This window comes from Pomacea canaliculata, linkage group LG2 (genome assembly GCF_003073045.1).
Source record: "Pomacea canaliculata isolate SZHN2017 linkage group LG2, ASM307304v1, whole genome shotgun sequence".
Taxonomy (NCBI): Eukaryota; Metazoa; Mollusca; class Gastropoda; order Architaenioglossa; family Ampullariidae; genus Pomacea; species Pomacea canaliculata.
Window position 1 is genome coordinate 535,756 of NC_037591.1, and position 22,126 is coordinate 557,881.

A 22,126-nucleotide genomic window follows, 5' to 3' on the forward strand; every position below is an offset into this window, starting at 1 on the left:
TCGTTGTGACAAATGATATCAAATACCAAATCAGACGATCCCCCTAGCGGCTCTCAAGACACAAGATAGTTTCGTTGCTTTTTAGAGGAACACAATGGCAAAGTCAAAATGGGACTGTGCATTTAACTTCACAACCACTGCGGATACGTTGGTCTACACCGTAAGAAGATCAACGAATACAATAAATCTGAAGAGACTTACTCAGCCTCTGCATGTTGAGACCCGAAGTGACAACCTTCATGGGAGGAAGATGGGGTTGCTGTTAAACTGCGGCTAAGAGTTTGATCCAAAAGTGGCTCACATTGGACTTAGCATTTTCGATATTGATACGACCACAACTCGAAGACATCAAACTACACCCTGAACCAAGAAGTAACAAGGTCCATAGGCAACTCGGCCAACACCTTGTGAGTGTTGCCTATTGACAACGTGAGACGCTATTTCCTACAAAACTTATGTTATGGACAACCCAAGCTTTCCACGACAACAAACCTTGCGCCAGCTTAGCCAGCCATGCCCACCCAACGGCACTCACGATCAGCACACTCCGTTACAGGTTAAGAGTATGTCGCCTCGATTCATTTAACGATAGCCATGTACAGCACAGGACCCATCCTAAACAATTATCACATGATATCCTCATCTTTGCCCAGACGTTCACAAGCATCACGCAGTAATCGCGAACCACATTCAAATTTTTGGACCCCTCTTCCTCCTTGCCAGTGCAAGATGCTCCCCTCGCGCTGCTTTCTTCAAAGCGAAGCTCATTGAATATACCTGCCAATACGGACCGCTAACTCCTAACTTGCAAAAACGCCAAGATCTCCAGGAGTGTGAGTCCGGAAAAGCAGAGCCAAGCTTTGACGGGACAAAATTTAGAGAGCAACACTGGAGGCCCCTCCCTAGCTTCCCCTGAGCTTTTCTACGCATCATACTAGCCACTCTATTACACAAATCGGGAAACCACTGTGAGGCTTTTGTAGGAGACACACTTGTGCCAACAATATTTAACCTCTATCAACCTTTACCTTGAACTTCAATAATCCAAATACAAGATCAGACTACTGAGATGAGCATCTTCAAGCCCGTACTGAGTCTCATCTGCTCCTCATTCAACGCCACATGATGGCCCTACAAGAGCTTCTGTGAGAAGTTAATATCAGCGATGCCCATCACACTCAACCTACCCCTACAGACAAAAGACTAATGGCAAGAAGAAGCCATGTTCAAAAATCGTCAGATTTATGTCTCAATTTCAATATCTTCACGATCCAGTGAAAAGTTACAATGTTAAAACGAACACTAGCTAATATCTCCACGAATCAAATCCATCTACCTGGGATTACTGAATATTGAATCTGACCCTTTTAACGATAATACACTTTACCACTCTCCTGTCAAGCAACTAATTTTCTTACTTCCTTCCCATATCTGCCCTAGTAATTATATTAATATCATTTCACATTCTCAAATTTTCTACACCTGATTCCGACCTATATTTCTATTCCCCAGAATAAATTCCCTCCGTTTCATCAAATTATCAACTTCTTCTCCTACTATTCCTTCAAATAAACTCAACAGCAATGAAAACAATCATAAGACATTCTTTATACATACATGCAATGTATTCCTCTCTGTAAGACGCTATCTTCTTTGTGACACCCAAAAACTGATGCGAGCCCAGCCAATCAGACTACTGCCTCCAGTGCCCGGTAAATTTGAGTTTGAACCCCTGAGAAACTAGGGCTATATCACGGATCATACAGGCGATAAAAGGATTGTCTGTCACGCGAAACACACTTCCCTCCTCAAATGTCTTCTACATCACGGTTCTATAGCAACACATGTCCGCTGCATCTCTCGTCACTCATTCACACTAGAAATCAGAAATGTGCTAACTTAAGTCATCCCACTCCAGCTAGTAAAGGTTTATACCTGGGAGGCAATCTTAAACATGAGTAGAAATTCCATAACTAGCGGACTTGGAGTTGTCTTGGACACCGAGTACTTTACTTAAAGTTGAGTCAGCCAACTTAAGCTTAGTTCATGTTTAAGTTCGCTTGTGCACACCAGCCATGGAACATGGAGTACACGCTTGACAACTTCACTGATGTTGAAATACTTTCCTCAACTAAAACACTAGTCCTCCCTGCTGTTTAGAACATTAGAGAATGTTCTTGTGCCCTAGAAATCCACAGTGATGTGCCTAAATGATGAACATGTGTTTATTGAACTCCCCTGTAATCTCAGTGAATGTTTAAACATTGTTTATGAACTGTGATCAGTGTGTCAGGGAAGCTAAATGACTGTGTTGAACTCCCCTATAATCTGCAGTGAATGTTTACCAAACATGTTTATGGGACTCTGATCAGTGTGTCAGGAAGCGTGTGTACACGGCACGACACCCTGTCGAATGACTGTCCTCAGGCAGCTTGGAGGGTGGCCGGCATCCCGTGGCCAGAGGAAACGAACTGACTAACGAACCTCTGAGTTTTCTTTCTTCCCGTGTATCAAAGTCACGTATGTTTGTAGAGAAAGCGAGTAGAAGTGAGATAAAAACATAAAGACAGGTATAACAACTACCAACTGCATCACCTCATGAAAATTTCAGCAAAAGGACGGTTTGTTGTACAGGTTATAGAAATATTCTTTTGCTTGAAAACTGTTCATTAGGACTAAAGAGTGTTGTGACGAGTGAAGAAAAAAGAATAAAGGAATCGAAAGATGGAAAATGAGTAAGCACACAGACAGAGAGACAGAGTGTCACGAACTTCCCGCGACATGCGCACTCTTCAAATAAACAACATGAGATGGCTTCAGGTTAGGACAAATACTTATTCAAGCAAAGCGTCACGTGACATTTTAAAATACAATAGTCAGCAGCAAGGCAGTGCAGGCAATAGTCACTCCAGAGTTGAGTGGTACAAAATAAATGCAAAATACCTCTACACAAGTTCTACATGTAGTCAAAGTGGCAAATACCAAACAATACTACTTATAATTTAATTGCTCTTATGAAAATATCTGTTCATTCTTTGCAATAGTTCTATTTTTTTATGAAAAGTAAGCTTCGCTCACAGGTTTGTTGAAAATGTCAATATTCGCTTAAATAAAGCAAAACTGCAGACACGGTAAAGTTTCACAACATAACACAAAAATAAACTTGAAGCCTTTAAAATACCAAACAAATTAGAGAATGTAGCAATCTGAGTCATGGTCAGTCATCGTCAGTAAGCAAATAATGAAACAGCAGTGTTGGATACAATCAGTATCCGTGGTTTTGTATATTGTGAAAAATGAAACTCTCGGATGATTATCTTTTTCACACTGAGTCAACTGGCAACATTGCATAAACTATTAGGTGTCTAGCTAATACAGCGGTTCTCAACCTTTTAGATGTGGCGACCCCCCTGACGAACACCGTACGTCGCGACCCCCCTTAGCCAGCTAGGTCGGTGGAAGAGCGGGGGGGGGAGCTTTAGCTAACCCGAACGCCGGCGTCGAGAAAATCAATGCAACTTCAACAACGGAAAGCAAAGTTCGTATCTGCAAGAAGTATAACTGTTAATGAATTTTACTAAAGCTAATAAATATTATTTTATTGGACACTTCACTTGACTAATGAGAAGGTTGAAGCCTGCTTGATGTTGCATAGAGAAGCGAACCTGTGTGCGATGTTTCGTACCCACTGCAATTCGCAGCTCAGCCTCTGCGTCCCAACGATTTCTGTATTTCGACTTCAGTGCTGCCAATGCCTGAAAAATCCTTGCTCACACATATATGAAGTTGAAAATGGCAGCAGAACTTCATTGCTTTCTCAGAAAGGAGAGGATATTCACCGTTGATGCGTAATCCAGAATGTTGTCACTGGTGTTGTGTGGAAGACCATTTTTTCAGGGATTGGTCACTCGAAAGTCGATGAGCTGCTCTTCTTCTTGCGTGACAACCCGCTTGTGCTAGGATCAGCCAGAAATGGATTACGAATCCAATCGTATTTAGTCACATCAATTTCAGCGAAATAATGCTGAAACCTTTCTTGCAGTCCGTTTAGATGGGCAATAATTACATTCTTTCACCTGATCAAGATTCAAGTTGTCAGCCTTGCACTTAACAAGCACGGAAACATATAAAAAAATATTTTCTTGGCGTATCTTTTGCGTCCACAACGAAATTTTTTCGGACGAAAGCATTCATCTTGTCAGTTGTTTGTAATATGGTGGTGTCCTTCCCTTGCATAGAAGTATCAAAACGTTCAGCTTCTCAAATAGTCCGATAATATGCCATTAGCAGCAGCCATCGGGTCGTTCTTAAGCAGGTCAGCCTTGTTGAAAGAGTTCTCCTTCAGAAACACCCACAATTTCTCTCCCGCAATTCAAGACTCTTGCGAGAGCTTTCCACGCGACAACTCACCTTGATTTCGCAGTAATAGAGCAAGGTGTCCTAGTCGGCTCCCATGTCTTGACATATCAGAGAAAACAGCGAGATCTGGCAGAACTGTTCTTTACAAAGTTCACCATTTTTATGACATCTGTTAGCACTGTGTTCAACTCAACACTCAAATCTTTGGAAGCTACAACTCACGGTGGATCATGCAGTGAGTCCAAACTACGTCTGGAGCAACCTTTTTTAATAAGAGATTGCAACCTTGTTTCTTTCCAGCCATTGCAGGGGCCCATCTGTGCACAAGCCGACGCAGGAACTCCAGGAAATGCCTTGGTCCTTAAGGAAGTCATCGACAATCCCAAAAAAATCTTGGCTGTTGCTCTGCGTTCAATTTTCTTGCAAAATAAAAGTCTTCCAGAAGATTATTTTCCCACACGTAACGAATGTAAGCAATCAAATGTGAGTCACCTGCAGTGTCAGTAAGCTCATCTACTGCAAAGCAACATTTTGGGCTTTTTATACGACTGATCAACTGATCAGACACGTCTTCAGATATCTCAGTTATTCTTCGGCGAACTGTGTCATTTGACAAAGGAATGGCTTGCAGTTGCGTAGCAGCATCTTCTCCTATCATGGTCCGTACAATTGTCCATTGCTGCAGCAGTATTACTGACTCTCCGATCGTATGTGCTTTTTTGTTTGAGCAATGCGATAGGAAACTTGATACGAAGCCATCAAAGCTTTCTTAGGAATTGATGTATGTGAGACAAATGTTTTTTTGTCTCTTTTAGTATTCTTGCAATTTTCGTTTCAAAAAAATTCGAGAGGTTTGCAAGCTAACTCCGCATGCCGAGTTTCCAAATGGCGCCGTAGTTTGTTGGCTTCATACTATCTGGAGCTAATATTGCGAGGCAACAACACACTGTGGCCGTTCTTTACCATCAACAATAATGTTTGTAAAACCAGTTTTCAAGTATTCATTTCATACTTTCTTACTTTCGTAGCAGGCCTTTTCTGGTTTTTCATCGGCTCCAGCACCCAAAACTTGCACATCGCTCGTTTCTTCACTTTTCTTTTCAAAAAACCACCGCAATCAGTTCCTTTTCGCAGCACAAATTTATCCATGGCTATCTTCTTCAGGACAAACACGTGTACTGCATCCAAAATTTGGATTAAAACTGCTGTCTTTATCCAGTCGCAGCGCATTGTCTGGTCATGGCCTTCTGTCAGGGACCTATAGAGTACTAGGACTGAGCACGTGCGAATGAAAGGGTGTGAATGATGGACGTTTCCTGAATGCGCTGCCTTTTAGATGTTTAAAAAAAAAGAGAGGTGTGACTGGAGAGGAGAGGGGAGTCAGCGATGAGAGATTGGGAAGAGAGAGGGCAAAAGGTAAGAGGAGGGAGATTGGAGGCTTAATTGTTAGAGGGGATTGTGTTTTGAGTTTTGGAAGTGAGAGTCACTGCATTGCCGAGACAGTGTACTTGAATAGAAGAAGAGATTTGGAGTTTGAGCCCCCGCACCACTCGGTTACACAATGTAAACTAATTTCACTAATACCAGTATAAGAAACTTTTTTAAAAAATGACCACCTTCGCGACCCCCTTGTAGGCACGTCGCGACCCCCCAAGGGGTCGCGCCCCACAGGTTGAGAACCGCTGAGCTAATATATAGTTCACGACACGTTTACTATAAACTATTAGGTGTATAGGTAATATATAGTTCATGACACGTTTACTATAAACTATTAGGTGTCTAGCTAATATATAGTTCATGACACGTTTACTATAAACTATTAGGTGTATAGCTAATATATAGTTCATGACACGTTTACTATAAACTATTAGGTGTATAGGTAATATTGTTTACTTTAAAGTATTAGGTTATAGCGACAGCTCATTGCACAATTAAATGCTGAATGAATTAATTAAACTTAGACTTTACGTTTGTAAACATGTTAGTTTATCCAAGCACACCCAAATCTGCAAGAAATAATACAACACGTGTATACTAGAATCACCAGGCAATATACTCAAAGTAAACAATTAAAGTACAGTAGTCTGCACTAGGGTCAGATGCTAGACTATTGCGAAAGATTAATGTACACTGAGCTCACATCATCAGTGGAACCTGTAGTGAACAGTGAACAGTGGACTGGCGGTATAAGCAGTGGGTACACGAGACAAGATGATGTTAGTCTGGCTTCACCTTCATCGTTGAGAACATCAGGGGGCCGGTGTAAGCCCAAGTGTTGACTCGTATGGCCTCAGCTTCATCTCCGAGAACTGCAGGTTGCTGTAGTCACCCCAAACATTGCCGCTTGCACTAGGGCTGTTGAGGTAAGTTCTGCCACAGTCATCCGGGTACCACCAGGCGCTGTGACGTGCCCTGACACAGCCGGTCGGGTCTCGGTCATAGGTTGAAAACTCTTTATCGTAACTAGGTGTCAGGTCATCTCCTGTAAGCACACAAACACACAGTTATATACTACTGGTCACACAAAGTCCTAATCACAAATGTATTATTACTACCAACATCTATATAAACTTTTATTATTAAATGTTATTTCTGTGTTGTTCGTCATAACAAAGCCAAGCACCACGCAATACAATGAAATACAAAACGAGTTTTTTTTTAAATCTCTAATGATGCTTAACCCAGCATATCATCAAGAACATAAAGAGTGAAGAGAGCAGTTTTTAAACAGAAGAATGCTGTAATGTACTGAATGGGGGCCCAGCACGCAATGGATAACTTTTGTATTGCTGCATTCGCCCACACACCTAATTACAACATAAAGATCTCAATTAAGATACTTCAGTAAAAATTAAATAATAAAATTAAACAAAAGTGCATATATATAAAGAAATAGTTACAAGTATTATTTTGATATAATCTTAAAACTTAGCTTTCTGGTGCTTCTTCTCATTACTGTTCATCGTGGTGATAATTCCACTGTTCACAAGTTCACCAGTTAAAGTTCTATCTCTCTATTCCTCTTCGTGCATCAGGTTGCACATAAGGCCTCAACCAGAGTCCGCCACCGATGTCGATCGGCTGAAACCCGCTCTAGGTGACCCCATGTCCAGCCCTTTCCTTTCATCTCCCTTTCCACTGTTCTTCTCCAAGTTTCCTTTGGGCGGCCTCGTTTTCTTCGGCCGTCTGGAGTCCATCGTAGGGCGACTGTGGAGAGGTCTGCTGTCTGCTGGCGGAGCACATGTCCAATCCATCGCCAACGCCTTCGTTGAACCTGCGTGGTGATGGACTCGGTTTCAGTTCTTCGGTGGAGTTCTTCGTTGGTGATGGTGTTTGGCCAAAAGATGTTAAGTATGCGCCTGAGGCATCTGTTTTGGAAGACGTCAAGCTTGTTACTGATGATTTTGGTCATCTTCCAAGATTCTGATCCGTAAAGGAGGGTGCTGATCACATTTGACTTGAAGATTCTCAGCTTGATCTTCTTACTGATGTTTGTTGCCTTCCATGTGCTCCTGAGTGAGGCGAAGGCCTGGCTGGCTTTCGCCAGTCGGGCTCGAATCTCCACCTCCGCATCCCCGGTGTTTGACATTTTGGACCCAAGATAGGTGAAACTGTCAACTTCCTCAATCTCTTCTCCATTTAGTTTGATGCTGTCTTGGACTCTGGCGTTCACTCTCATACTTTTCGTTTTCTTTGTGCTGAGACAACAGGGCAATGCCATCAGCAAAGTCCAAGTCTTCCAGCGTTGTTGTTGCTGTCATTGTCATGGTCCATCTGATCCCTCTCCTCTCACTGTCGGTGGAAGTCTTCATGATCCAGTCCATGGCCAGGATGAAGAGGAACAGCGACAGAATGCAGCCCTGCTTCATCCCGGTACTGACGTTGAAGGGGTCTGTGAGCTCCGTGTCACAGACAACCTGGGATTTGAAATCGCTGTACAGCATTGCAATGACCTGAACAAGTTTTGCAGGGACTCAGTAATGCCTCAGGATCTTCCATAAGGACTCGCGGTGGATGCTGTCAAAAGCCTTCTCCAGAATAATTGTTATCCATGACTATGACAGCAACAACAGCGCTGGAAGACTTAGACTTTGCTGATGACATTGCCCTGCTGTCACACCGCCACCAAGACATGCATGAAAAAACAAAGGCCTTCTCACAAACAGCTGGAAACCTTGGCTTGAAGGTCAGCGCAAAGAAAACGAAAAGTATGAGAGTGAACGCCAGAGTCCAAGACAGCATCAAACTAAATGGAGAAGAGATTGAGGAAGTTGACAGTTTCACCTATCTTGGGTCCAAAATGTCAAACACCGGGGATGTGGAGGTGGAGATTCGAGCCCGACTGGCAAAAGCCAGCCAGGCTTTCGCCTCACTCAGGAGCACATGGAAGGCAACAAACATCAGCCAGAAGATCAAGCTGAGAATCTTCAAGTCAAATGTGATCAGCACCCTCCTTTACGGATCAGAATCTTGGAAGATGGCCAAAACCATCAGTAACAAGCTTGACGTCTTCCAAAACAGATGCCTCAGGCGCATACTTAACATCTTTTGGCCAAACACCATCACCAACGAAGAACTCCACCGAAGAACTGAAACCGAGTCCATCACCACGCAGGTTCAACGAAGGCGTTGGCGATGGATTGGACATGTGCTCCGCCAGCAGACAGCAGACCTCTCCACAGTCGCCCTACGATGGACTCCAGACGGCCGAAGAAAACGAGGCCGCCCAAAGGAAACTTGGAGGAGAACAGTGGAAAGGGAGATGAAAGGAAAGGGCTGGACATGGGGTCACCTAGAGACATGGGGTCACCTGGAGCGGGTTTCAGCCGATCGACATCGGTGGCGGACTCTGGTTGAGGCCTTATGTGCAACCTGATGCACGAAGAGGAATAGAGAGATAGATAATTAACTCTAAAATGACTGTAAAGTTTACAATAGGATATAAAAAGTTCATCTTAACCTTTAGAATGAAAGTAAACAAGAGAGAAAGTATAGAGAGGAATATCTGATCAAAGTAGACATGTTGATCTTAAGGTCACGGAGAATGTATTTGAGGTCATTTCATTCCCATCGTTACCCTTGGGTGGACTACTGCGAGGATCATCCCTTTTCCTAGTACAGTTTGCTTGGTTTCGTGTGAACAGCAGTCTGTAGGAATCAGCAAAAGAACAGCACAAAGTGTGGTGTCTGTTCTATTTACCGACAACAAGATCCAAAGAGTGTGGTTCAACATGGGCCCTGACGATTGTCTTCAGTTTTTGTGCTTATCTGTTTCTTTTCATGTTTTATTTTAATTGCTCATATTTCTGGACCTGATATTTATTGCCAAGTGTAACAAATGTACAAAGACATCAACCAAGTAATGGCTTTCAAACCAGAGGGTCTACACTAATCTCTATCTTAGAATATGCACTAAATTATTCCTTAGTGCAGGGGTCTCAAACTCGCGGCCCGCGGGCCAACTGCGGCCCGCGAAACAAAAGTTTGCGGCCCCCACCTCAATATCAAAGTTTCATGTTAGTGCGGCCCGAGTTTGATACTGTTACAGTCAAATCTCGCTACTATGCCACCTACCGGGACCGAGCAAAAGTGGCATAATACCGAGGGTTCGTAAAAACGGCTTTATTTGCTCAAGTTACTTGTCAGTCCAAAGCTCTCAAGAATCGTCGGCTGGCGCTAGCTGTCTCCTCTCATTCTCCCCCTCACCTCTTCATCCTCCACCCCTCCCAACCAGGCAACCACATCCGCGCACCTGCATCCTGTCGCTAGTCGACCCCCTCCCGCTCTCCCTGTCATGTGTCTGTCACCCGGCCAGCGACTACCACCCCCCCATCGCCAGCCGCCATCCTCCCTGTGTGCGTGCTAGGTTCCATCCACCTAACTGCCATGTCGCACACTACCATACAGTATAATCGAGCACTGCGTGGAATTTCACAACTTGTGTCTTTTAACAGTCACAAAAAAAGTGGCATAGTAGCGAGAGTCTGGGGTGGCATAGTAAATTTTTTTTACATTTATAGTCGGGACCGAGCAAAAGTGGCATAATACCGAGAGTGGCATAGTAGCGGGATGGCATAGTAGGGAGATTTGACTGTATATCTTCTCCTCTCTCGCTCCTTAGTCTGCAACTTCCAGTTTCTGTCAACTGTCCTCTGGATGGTCCGGGCGGGTGGCCATAAATCTTGACCAGTGACACGTGGCCCGACGACTTCAAGCGGACGGCCGTGGGAAAAGTTGGGTGTCTGCCAGTTTCCCTGAATCGGTCAACTTCAAAGGGAGGACTGGAGACACGCCACGCGGAGGGAGAAACATCTTAGCTTCTGCGTGAGAAAAATCCTCACTTTTCAAACTGCGCGCTGGCGAAAGGAGGTCCGTCTCGAGGAAACGTAAAGTTGTATGTGGTGAAGATAGGCCGTTTGTGTTGGTAGTTCAATGAGGTGTGCGGAACGAAAGTCAGTTTAAGTTTGCCATTGCACAACAGTGAGCCCGCAAAGACCTTTACGCACAGCTCCAAACATGTTTTTTTCAAAGCCTGCAGTTAAGAGAAAGGTTGGTGATGAGCACAGACAATTTCAGGAAAAGTGGGAAGAGCAATATTTCTTTGTTGAGCACAGAGGCAGCCCAACGTGTCTTATTTGCACAGAGAAAGTTGCAGTGCACAAAGAATACAATTTGAAATGTCATTACACAACTAGACATGCTGAGGAGTATGCAAAATACCAGGGAGATGAGAGAGTCAACCGGGTTGCTAATCTCAAAACATATCTACTCAGGCAACAAAATTTCTTTAAGAAAGCAACCAAAGAGAATGACGCAGCAGTCGAAGCTAGCTACGTGGTTAGTGGGATGATTGCTAAAGCAGGAAAGCCATTCAAAGAAGGTGAATTTTTAAAAATGTGCATATTACAGGCTGCAAGTATTGCCTGTCCAGAAAAGAAAGGTCAGTTTAGCAACATCAGCCTTTCTGCCAACACCGTAGCAGAGCGCATTTCTGACCTGTCAAGTGACATTTATGATCAACTGTGTGAGAAAGCAAAATGTTTCAGTGTATACTCAGTCGCTCTTGATGAGACCACAGACATCACCGACACTGCCCAACTCGCAGTCTTTGTCCGCGGTGTTGATGACACTTTTGAAGTCATAGAGGAGTTGCTCACAGTGATTCCAATGCATGGCCAGACCACAGCTCAGGAGATATTTCACCAGCTGTGTGATGCCATTGAGAATGCCGGTTTGCCTTGGAGGAGGTTTGTTGGAATAGCAACTGATGGAGCGCCATCAATGACAGGGAGGAAAAATGGACTGGTGGCACTTGTTCCAAAAAAACTGGAAGAGGAAGGTGTGGAGGAGGCCATTGCTCTGCACTGCATTATTCATCAGCAGGCCCTTTGCAGCAAATGCCTGAAGTTTGACAATGTGATGTCTTTCGTTGTGAAATGTATCAACCAAATCAGATCCAGGGCTTAAAGCACAGAAGGTTTCGTGCTTTTTTAGAGGAAATGGAGTCAGAATATGGGGATGTGCTCTACTTCACCGAGGTACGTTGGCTCAGCAGGAGAAACATATTGAAGAGATTTTTTGAGTTGAGAGCCGAAGTGAAAGCCTTCATGGAGGAAGATGGGGTTGCTGTTCCTGGGCTAAGTGATCCAAAATGGCTCATGGACTTAGCTTTTTTGGTTGATACGACACATGAGCTTAACGTACTGAACAAGAAGCTACAAGGTCAGGGGCAACTTGTCAGTGTTGCCTATGACAACGTGAGAGCATTCTCTACAAAACTTATGTTATGGAAAGCCCAGCTTTCTCAGACAAACCTTTGCCATTTCCCAGCATGCAAGGCACTCATGGATGCAGGCACACCGTTCAGCGGTGAAGAGTATGTGGATGTCATTTTGAAGCTACAGCAGGAATTTGATCACAGATTTGCAGACTTCAAGACGCACAGAACCACATTTCAAATTTTTGCGGACCCCTTCTCCTTTGATGTGCAAGATGCTCCTCCTGTGCTTCAAATGGAGCTCATTGACCTGCAGTGCAACTCTGAACTCAAAGCCAAGTTCAGGGAGGTGAGTGGAAAAGCAGACAAGCTCGGGCAATTTTTGAGAGAATGGCCCCCTAGCTTCCCTGAGCTTTCCCGAATGTTCAAGCGGACCATGTGTCTTTTTGGGAGCACATACTTGTGCGAAAAGCTCTTCTTTACCTTGAACTTCAATAAGTCCAAGTACAGATCCAGACTTACTGATGAGCATCTTCAAGCCGTACTGAGGGTCTCAACTGCTTCCTCCCTTAAGCCAAATGTGGCTCGGCTATGTGAGAGTAAGCGCTGCCAGACCTCTAGCAGCAAGAAGTAGGCAGAAGAAGCCATGTTCAAAACAGTTTATGTTCAATGTTCCATTCATGTTCAGAAAGTTAAATGTTAAAGAAATGCTAATACAGACATTTGAATCTGAATAATAATAATTACATTTCTCTGGTCAGCAACTATATTTTCTTCAGTCTTCTATATCTGCTGTATTATTATTATATTTTCATTTTCAATTTATTTATTTATTACTGATTGATTTATTTTTTCTTATAAATTTGTTAATTTATTTTTATTTTTTAATAAGATGAAAAAATAAGACATTTTTGACATTGGAATGTTTTTGTAAGAGCTTTTCTTGTGGAAAACCTGATGCGGCCCAGCCTCATCCAGACTCTGCCTCCAGTGGCCCCCGGGTAAATTGAGTTTGAGACCCCTGCCTTAGTGTAAGCTATATATAGTGCACACACTAATCTCGTACTTAGTGTAAGCTACATACAGTGCACACACTAATCTCTTAGTGTAAGCTACATACAGTGCACACACTAATCTCTTACTTAGTGTAAGCTACATACAGTGCACACACTAATCTCTTAGTGTAAGCTACATACAGTGCACACACTAATCTCTTAGTGTAAGCTACATACAGTGCACACACTAATCTCTTACTTAGTGTATACTAAAGGAGAGCGACATACACAGCAAAGGTGTTGTTGATGTGACCTGTGTTGTTTCTAAAAGGTTGAACCACAGAAGATGTCTGTAGACACGATATAAGAACACGTCTGTGTCTGCAGCATGACTTTGCTGAATGATGTGATACTAAAGACAAATAATGTGTTTATTGATTATTGCCATTGCGTAAACAACTTGTAACAACATGCCAAGCATTTATTGGATGTACTTGTATGTGCTCTGTTGTTATCTTAATGTTAGAGATTTTTAAATCACACTGATAAGCCATGGGGGGTTCTTAGGTTGTCGCTTCCACACCCGACCTTTGACATCACGTGACAACACGTCACCTAATATGAGGAATGGAGCGACAGATGTCAGAATTTCTAATTCCACCTCCACCCAAGTCAAAGGCGAAAGGTCCCACTGCCTTGTAGGTCAAAGTGTGAAAAAAAAACTGAAAAAGGTGCGGAAAGATGAAAGGTTTCCTCGAAATGTTAGAACGGTACTGGTGTGGCATTGTGGGACTGGCACAGGTCAACGGTCATGACTTGGGAAGACAACAAATCACAATTGTCTTCCATGTCTGTTTATTTTGCTAACAGGTAAAGGTTCTGAAAGCACAGACATATTCATGTCTATGTATGTTTATTGCCTGAAATGATGTAGCGCGCCGTATGTTATCATCATGTAGAGTGTAGCACAGTGTCAACTGTCAACATTGAAAAGTCTCCGATGCTAAGGAAAAACAATGGTTTGCTGAAAATCTTTGAACCTGCTTTTCTCAATAAGGTGACTACCGTACTTCCACGCTTCTAATCTTTATAACTCAACTCAATTTAAGGACTAGAAGTATCAAATAAAGAGCTAAACCCTGTACATTTCGAAAATATCCAGTTTGTAAAATCTCAGATTTCCGACTTGACTCATTTCGTCGTGGTGGGTCACATTTCACAATAATTATTAATAATTTGCATCCAGTCAAAGCCTGACAGACTCAAACAGATTAAAAACAACACAATGACTACAGCTCACTAAACACGATTGTACATAATTAAATTACTCTTTAAACAAGTTTGGTCAGGACTTTACAATACAGCCCTCAAGAAAACGGTCAGAAGCTCCTGAGAAAGCCAAAGAAACAAAAAACAAAACAATCCCAGGCAAGAAAGAAACCCGCGGAAATCTCTTTTCCTTTCTCTTTCCCTGATCATCACACCTGTATTTTCAAGTCACATCAAAGGAAACGCACGCGATAGGAGGCGCTGTCACTCACGCACACATGCACGCAAAGCCACACACACACACAACTGTAGTCATCCACTTATTTCCTAACCAGCCAGACAGGCAGCCTGCCAGCTAACCTGCGTCTCACTCTTTCTTACTGTTCAGTGGTCACGTACGTACCTGCGTCCCCCCAGTACCAGTACCACGAAAGTTTGTAGTTATACTCAGGACCGTCCAGACGGAACCAGCCGTACTGAGCGTAGCGACGTTCTCCACTCCCATCTACGATGTCCACCCTCAAGCTCCATGATTTATATCTGATCTGTTCGTGAATCGCGGACAGGCCTGAGACAAGACAAGGCAATGATCTCATGTTAACAGATAAGTCCAGCAGTGAAATATTTGTGTTGATCTTTGCTCAAGAGTTGTCATGAGCCATAGAAGTGTCCGCGGTCATTACCTGTCCTACGATGTTATAAACATGTTGACACTATTGCTAGACTTTAGATGATGAAAAGGTAAATCACAAACTTATTGAACTTTTAGTGTTGTTGTGTTATTACTACCAATAATAAAGTGTATTTTCCATGTACGTACGAGGTCAATGCGCTGTATACCAAAAATAAACATACAGCCAACCATACTGAAACATGAGGAAAAGCATCAGAAAGCATACATGAACATAAACTGTACAACAGCTAACACCAGCTGTGGGAGAAGTAGCAGGTACAACTGTACTCCTGATTTGAAATACATTTCTGAACGAAAATGATTGTAACGAAGTATTTGAAGGCTTCGGATGTAGGCACAAGGCGAGGAGAGGGAGGACATGCTAAGCAGTCTGGGCTGAGAAGGAAACTGAGAGTTTGCCGGTCTAGTGTAGGACACAGAGAAGACAGCAACACAGTCTGTGGTGTTCAGGTGTCAACACACACAGACTAGGGTGGTAAGGTGTCAACACACACACAGACTAGGGTGGTAAGGTGTCAATACACACACTGATTTGGGTGGTAAGGTGTTAATACACACACAGACTAGGGTGGTAAGGTGTCAATACACACACATACAGACTAGGATGGTAAGGTGTCAATACACATACACAGACTAGGGTGGTGAGGTGTCAATACACATACACAGACTAGGGTGGTAAGGTGTCAATACACATACACAGACTAGGATGGTAAGGTGTCAATACACACACAGACTAGGGTGGTAAGGTGTCAATACACACACAGACTAGGGTGGTAAGGTGTCCCAATACAGGCACACACATACAGGTGCAAACTCCGATACATAGAGCTATATTTACACACAAAACGATATATCCTTAAAATGGTATGAAACTATGATCATAACACAGGTTGTTATAAGACCATTCTCACAGACTAGATGTAGACAAATATAGATAAATAGATTGCTTGAAGGACATTTTACACCCTATATCCATATTTACAACAAAACAAAATTAAAGACTCTTGTGCAACTGCATGAAATGTTTTAGCTACTGTGAATTAATAAAGTTCTAAACTTATCCACACCCTGCAATCAGATAACCCTAAAGAAAACAAAACAAAACAAAAACAAATCACATGAAATGCTGTAGTGATGTATTTCCTCGCAACCTTCGTGTTTCTTTGTTTTTGAGACTCAGGCAACTTAGACATTACAAGAACATCAGCCATCCATTCATTCCATTGCAACAGCAAACAAAGCATGCTAAGGAAATAATACACAAAATACAATGTAATGAGCAATATGAATCGTCGAAAAAACATATTAGAACAACAGAAACAGATACGTTTGTATTAACCAGTCCACATCACACAAACAACACAGTGAAACACAATACTGATTACAGCCTGACTTTGACTGTAAAAACAAATGGTGAGGTTACAGTTATGCAGGAGGAGGGATAATGCCAGAGAATGAAAGAGATATGTCAACATCTTACCCAGCCAGTAATCTCCAGAGATGTCACCAAAACCGTTTACATATTCTGTCCAGTTCCGGTTGAAGTCAACTGAGAAGTCGCGACGTCTGTGGATGACCTGCACATGACACAAGTTCAAGGTCGTTACTATGGTACCAAAGCGCAGCAGGATTCGGTACTAATTACAGCTTAATCAGTTGACAAAGGATGAGTCATAATGGCGCTTTCCACAGATGACGTCACGATCTAGCCGCGCAAGGGCTTCTGGAAATGCAAAGCGGACAAATATTCCCCACATGTACTACACCAGCGTTTGCAGCGAATGCGTTGCTGTGCAGTTAATTGTTCAAAAAAAAAACAACGTGAACGTGTAAAAATGCGGTTTTGATTTTTTATTTTTCTCTTTGTTTACTATGAAGCAGAACAGTACTTGTAACCTATAATATTAATTACTATACAGATTTATTTACAATACTTTTCTGTCATATGCCCCTGAATGAATTGATAGGTGGACCATCAGTTTAACACCAAAAATTCTGTTTAGTCTGTTATTGGTAAAAAATATTCCCACATTTCTATCTTTGACCAATCTATGTGGTACTTTATCACTTCATTTGCTTTTAAATACATAAGCTACTCTGAAAATTTACCAAACAGCATCCAAGAAAAACCATTTGGGAGGCAACACAACTGAGACTTAGGGCGATAGTTCTACTGAGAAGCATGAACTTTTTCAGTCTTTCATTAAAGCATTCTACATGAATTCGTGCCTTGGCTACCCTCCTTGTATCCATCGCCTGTTCTGCAGACAGGCTAGCTCGCTTACCTAGAAATGCAGGGATTTTTATAGTAGCCGGTCTTGACAAAAGCAAATCCTACACTTTAAACCCTTTGTCCACACGCAAAACATCTCCTTGTCCAATGTGTTGTAGAATGCCACATTTCTCAAATATATCAACAAAACATGCAGCACCTTTAGGTGTGACTGCAATCAGTCCTTTCATTGTGGTGTGGTGCTTGTAAGAGGAATACACATTGCCTTGCTGCCCATAATCCTGGGTGTCCTACAAAAGAATTGCGTGCAGTCTACAAAGTATCTGACATTTTTAAACTGTCTAAACACTCTTGGCAGAGATGTTTGATCTATATCCTTTGTTGGGAATATAGGGACATTCATAGACTTGAAGTGTAGGAACATAAACAGATAAAAATTTGCTCTCAAACGATTCAGATGTGACAAACATGTAGGCAATCATTTTTAGTGAAAGTCCTTTTCGCAGCCTCAGAAGTGTAATGAACAGTTCCTCTTTTGGGGTAAAAACGCCTAGAATGCCCTAGATGGACCAGTTTTCTTCTCATTTGTCCCGTTGATAATGTGCAGGTTGGTCGCCACGTTGCGCTGGAGTCTCCCTGTCACCTCCCTGTCGCTTTTGTTTCCTCGTCTGTAAGCGATGCTACTACTGGTTCGTCGCTCTCAGATGTTGGGCCTTTTCTACCACGAAAATGCAGAGAGCAGATATATGTGTTCCTGATTATTTTCTCCACATTTTGGAAATCAGATCGCCCACATAAAAACTGCCAGCGCTTTGCTTTCTCAGTCTTGAACTTGCCCTGTTGTCTTTCCCACTGCATGGGTCATGTTGTCACTGGTCTTACCAGGCTTTGGAAATGGAATAAAAAAATGTCCCCTCCGGTAACCGCTCTGGATATCTGGAGTCCGATTTACATAAACCCCAACAGCAGTGTTTGGTTCCTCCTGTTTTCAGCATTGTTTCAGAGATTAATCTAAAAAATGTCGCTCTTTGTCAGTCGCCGTAGCGTAAACAGAAAGAACAACGTGCAGTGTTTGCCCGCAAAGCAATCCCATGATGCTCTGCTGCGTTACGTCACAATCTATTTTTAGTAACCCGAGAAAAAGCTATTGGTAAAATATAACAGCTTACGACTTTTATTAGCTGTAATCATGATTAAAATGTCAACACTTCACGGTTACGATAGACTATGTCAACGTGGTATAATAGTATATAGTATATGGTGTAGTATATAGTGTAGTATATAGTGTAGTATACAGTGTAGTACATAGTGTAGTATATAGTGTAGTATATAGTGTAGTATACAGCGTAGTACATAGTGTAGTATATAGTGTAGTATATAGTGTAGTATATAGTGTAGTATACAGTGTAGTATATAGTGTAGTATATAGTGTAGTATACAGCGTAGTACATAGTGTAGTATACAGTGTAGTATATAGTGTAGTATATAGTGTAGTATACAGTGTAGTACATAGTGTAGTATACAGTGTAGTACATAGTGTAGTATATAGTGTAGTATATAGTGTAGTATATAGTGTAGTATACAGTGTAGTACATAGTGTAGTATATAGTGTAGTATACAGCGTAGTACATAGTGTAGTATACAGTGTAGTATATAGTGTAGTATATAGTGTGTGTAGTATATAGTGTAGTATACAGTGTAGTATATAGTTTAGTATATAGTGTAGTATACAGTGTAGTGTGTAGTATATAGTGTAGTACATAGTGTAGTATATAGTGTAGTATACAGCGTAGTACATAGTGTAGTATACAGTGTAGTATATAGTGTAGTATATAGTGTGTGTAGTATACAGTGTAGTATATAGTGTAGTATAGTGTAGTATACAGTGTAGTACATAGTGTAGTATACAGTGTAGTACACAGTGTAGTATATAGTGTAGTATACAGTGTAGTATATAGTGTAGTATACAGTGTAGTATATAGTGTAGTATACAGTGTAGTAAGTATACTAGTGTAGTATATAGTGTAGTATATAGTGTGTAGTCAGTGTAGTATATAGTGTAGTATATGTGTAGTATACAGTGTAGTATAGTGTAGTATACAGTGTAGTATATAGTGTAGTATATAGTGTGTGTAGTATACAGTGTAGTATATAGTGTAGTATACAGTGTAGTATATAGTGTAGTACATAGTGTAGTATACAGTGTAGTACATAGTGTAGTATACAGTGTAGTATATAGTGTAGTATACAGTGTAGTACACAGTGTAGTATACAGTGTAGTACATAGTGTAGTATATAGTGTAGTATATAGTGTGTAGTATATAGTGTATATAGTGTAGTATACAGTGTAGTACATAGTGACAGTATATAGTGTAGTATACAGTGTAGTACATAGTGTAGTATATTGTGTAGTATACAGTGTGGTACATAGTGACAGTCATGTGACCACAATGTACAGTTCCCTGGCTGTAAATGTGTGACATCAAGTGGCTGTGATCAATTATAAGGCAACATAATAAACATAACCAATGCATGATACACGCTGCGATTACAAAAAGTATTTTTTTTCAACTCCTTGTCAAACCTACAGTCCCTGATAATGAAGCAGGAATGGATGCAAGAGGTTAAAGCATGCGACTACAAACAACCGACACACGCACACCAACGCACTAGATGTCGGCCTGTCTACAACCACCCTCAACCCTCGGAGTCTACCAGCGACATAGACAAACTGTTGGAAACAGAAGGTGGACAAGCATCCTCTCCTGCTTCGTGTTGAAAATGTCGAAAGATATCGAAGAAAACTTATTCGTGGATACTAAGAGCTGTAAGTATGTGACCCTGGGTATAAATGGTGTCGCACTTCAGTGAGCAGGATACAGTGTGCAGGAGAGATGCTACCTGAGTCACACACACTGACCACCTGAGTCGTACACACTGACAAACACGACCACACGTACCGTCCAGCCGCCGCCCGCAGTGTCCATATCACACCACACTGACCGAGGTTTGCTGCTGGCTATTAGCTGAATGGTGTAGACACCACTCTTTGCTCCTTTGTCCTGCCAGTCCAGACAAGACCCTATTTGTACACAAACAAATCATTCCGCTCGTAAGCAATTGTTATAAAGGGCGCAGTGGAACTTCGTACAATGACGGACAATCGAGGACAACTAGGGCAATAACCATGACAACTTCAATAGCTACTAATACAACAGTCAAGGTAAAGACTGAGTCCCTCGGGCAAACAGTTTCTATGTGAATACAGCACACAGTTCACACTGCTCTGACACAAGACAGTCACACTTGCTGACCGCCGGTAACACTAGCCATCCCATAATTCTAGCTCTATGTCTACAAGTATCTACTGTTATGTGTACATATTGTTATTCCTCCTCCTTAATGTCACTTCTGCTTCCTCATCATCATAGCCACATCCTCCTCTAACCTTTACAATCAGTTTTGTTATAAAGTAATAAAGTGACAGTCAGTAACGACTTTCACTAGAGTAGACAACAAAGATATGGGGTAGTGGCAGCTGTGATGTTCTTCATCCACACATTCCCCTCTGTGGTGCTCTAGTGCATTAACCCTTAACCCAATGTATCTGACGTTAATTGTCATCTTACAATTATTAGAAAGGAAGAAAACCGTTAGCTCGTGGACATGAATAAACACTGAATGCTAAACTTTTTCAATCCGAAATATTATGTAAACATTGAGATGACAGTTGTTTGATGAAACTAATTACTGTAAACAACTTACTAGAGTATCTTTACTGTAAGAAACAAACAAACTGACGGTAGACAACGTGTGGGGACAAGCTGAGTACTACTCATCATTGTACTGCTTCTCACTTACTTGCAACAACACACTCCTTCTCGGTTTCTATGAACTTGAAGCCTGAACGACAGAGACATCTGTGTGACAAGCAATCGCTGTTTGGGTCTCGACAGTCCTCTTTTGTGTTACACAGTGAGTTGTACCAGTCATCGGGTGAGCCAAGAGTGGACTTACAGGTTCTCTGGTAGTGGGTCCAGCCTTTACTCGTCTTAGGATACCAGTCGGAGGGAGACTCATACGAGGTGACATTATGAAGCCGACACTGATCTTCAATGACTGGCACGGGAGGTAGAGAGACAGAGACATAACTGAACATGGTGCAAAACATTTTGAACAAAGAAGAGTGAAAGCAAGTTATGTGAACATTTCCCGAAAGGTTATTGTGTTACTTAAAGGTTTTCAGACAAACGCGCGGTACGTAGTTGTTTATTTGTGATTGTTTACTGTTGTCTTGCTAGCAGCATGCCTGTCACACACTAGTTTGACAATAAGTATAAAGTGGAATGTTTTCCCCAGTCCTGCTGTGCTCCCCCAGTGTTGTCAGTCCATGGTCCTGATGCTAGAGTCCTGCATGTCTTGTTGTCAGTGTCAGAGCTGCAGGGCGAGCTGAGGAGGTCTGGCACTTATCTATCATTAGCGATGACAAGACACTTTCCCACAAAGTACAGTGTAGTTTCCTAGATCGCATTCTATTTATAAATAGGAGATAAGACAGACAAGATAACCACTATCCAAGTTCTATATACTTCTACATCGTTGTAGTTGAGTTAAAGACTTTAAAATAGTCACGATACTTGTTTGTTGTTTACCTAAACCACTTGTCATTCAATGTTCATGCAACAACTGTATGCAAGGAGTGCCAAGATAGACAAACATTAGTTGCAAGGTGGCTTAAGTAACAATAAATAATAATAATAATAAATGTGTGATGTGCATAGCTCATACTCAAGCTCCTAGGTAGCGTGGTCTTAGCGATTGACAGAAGGAGACACGGACAGCAAAGGAACAGAAGGATG

At 42.0% G+C, this 22,126-nt stretch overlaps 1 protein-coding gene across 1 annotated transcript in view; it reads right to left on the reverse strand.

The window, feature by feature from the left end:
- Positions 1–6,148: 6,148 nt before the first annotated feature.
- Positions 6,149–22,126, reverse strand: part of LOC112557892 (tenascin-like) — a 34,021-nt gene continuing 18,043 nt past the window's right edge. The window contains exons 12-16 of the mRNA XM_025228024.1: positions 21,129–21,386; positions 20,228–20,349; positions 16,515–16,611; positions 14,744–14,908; positions 6,149–6,841 (exon numbers count right to left, since the gene is read on the reverse strand). Coding sequence (XP_025083809.1) covers positions 6,609–6,841; positions 14,744–14,908; positions 16,515–16,611; positions 20,228–20,349; positions 21,129–21,386 — 875 coding nt within the window. The 3' untranslated portion in view covers positions 6,149–6,608. The remainder of the gene's footprint in view (positions 6,842–14,743; positions 14,909–16,514; positions 16,612–20,227; positions 20,350–21,128; positions 21,387–22,126) is intronic.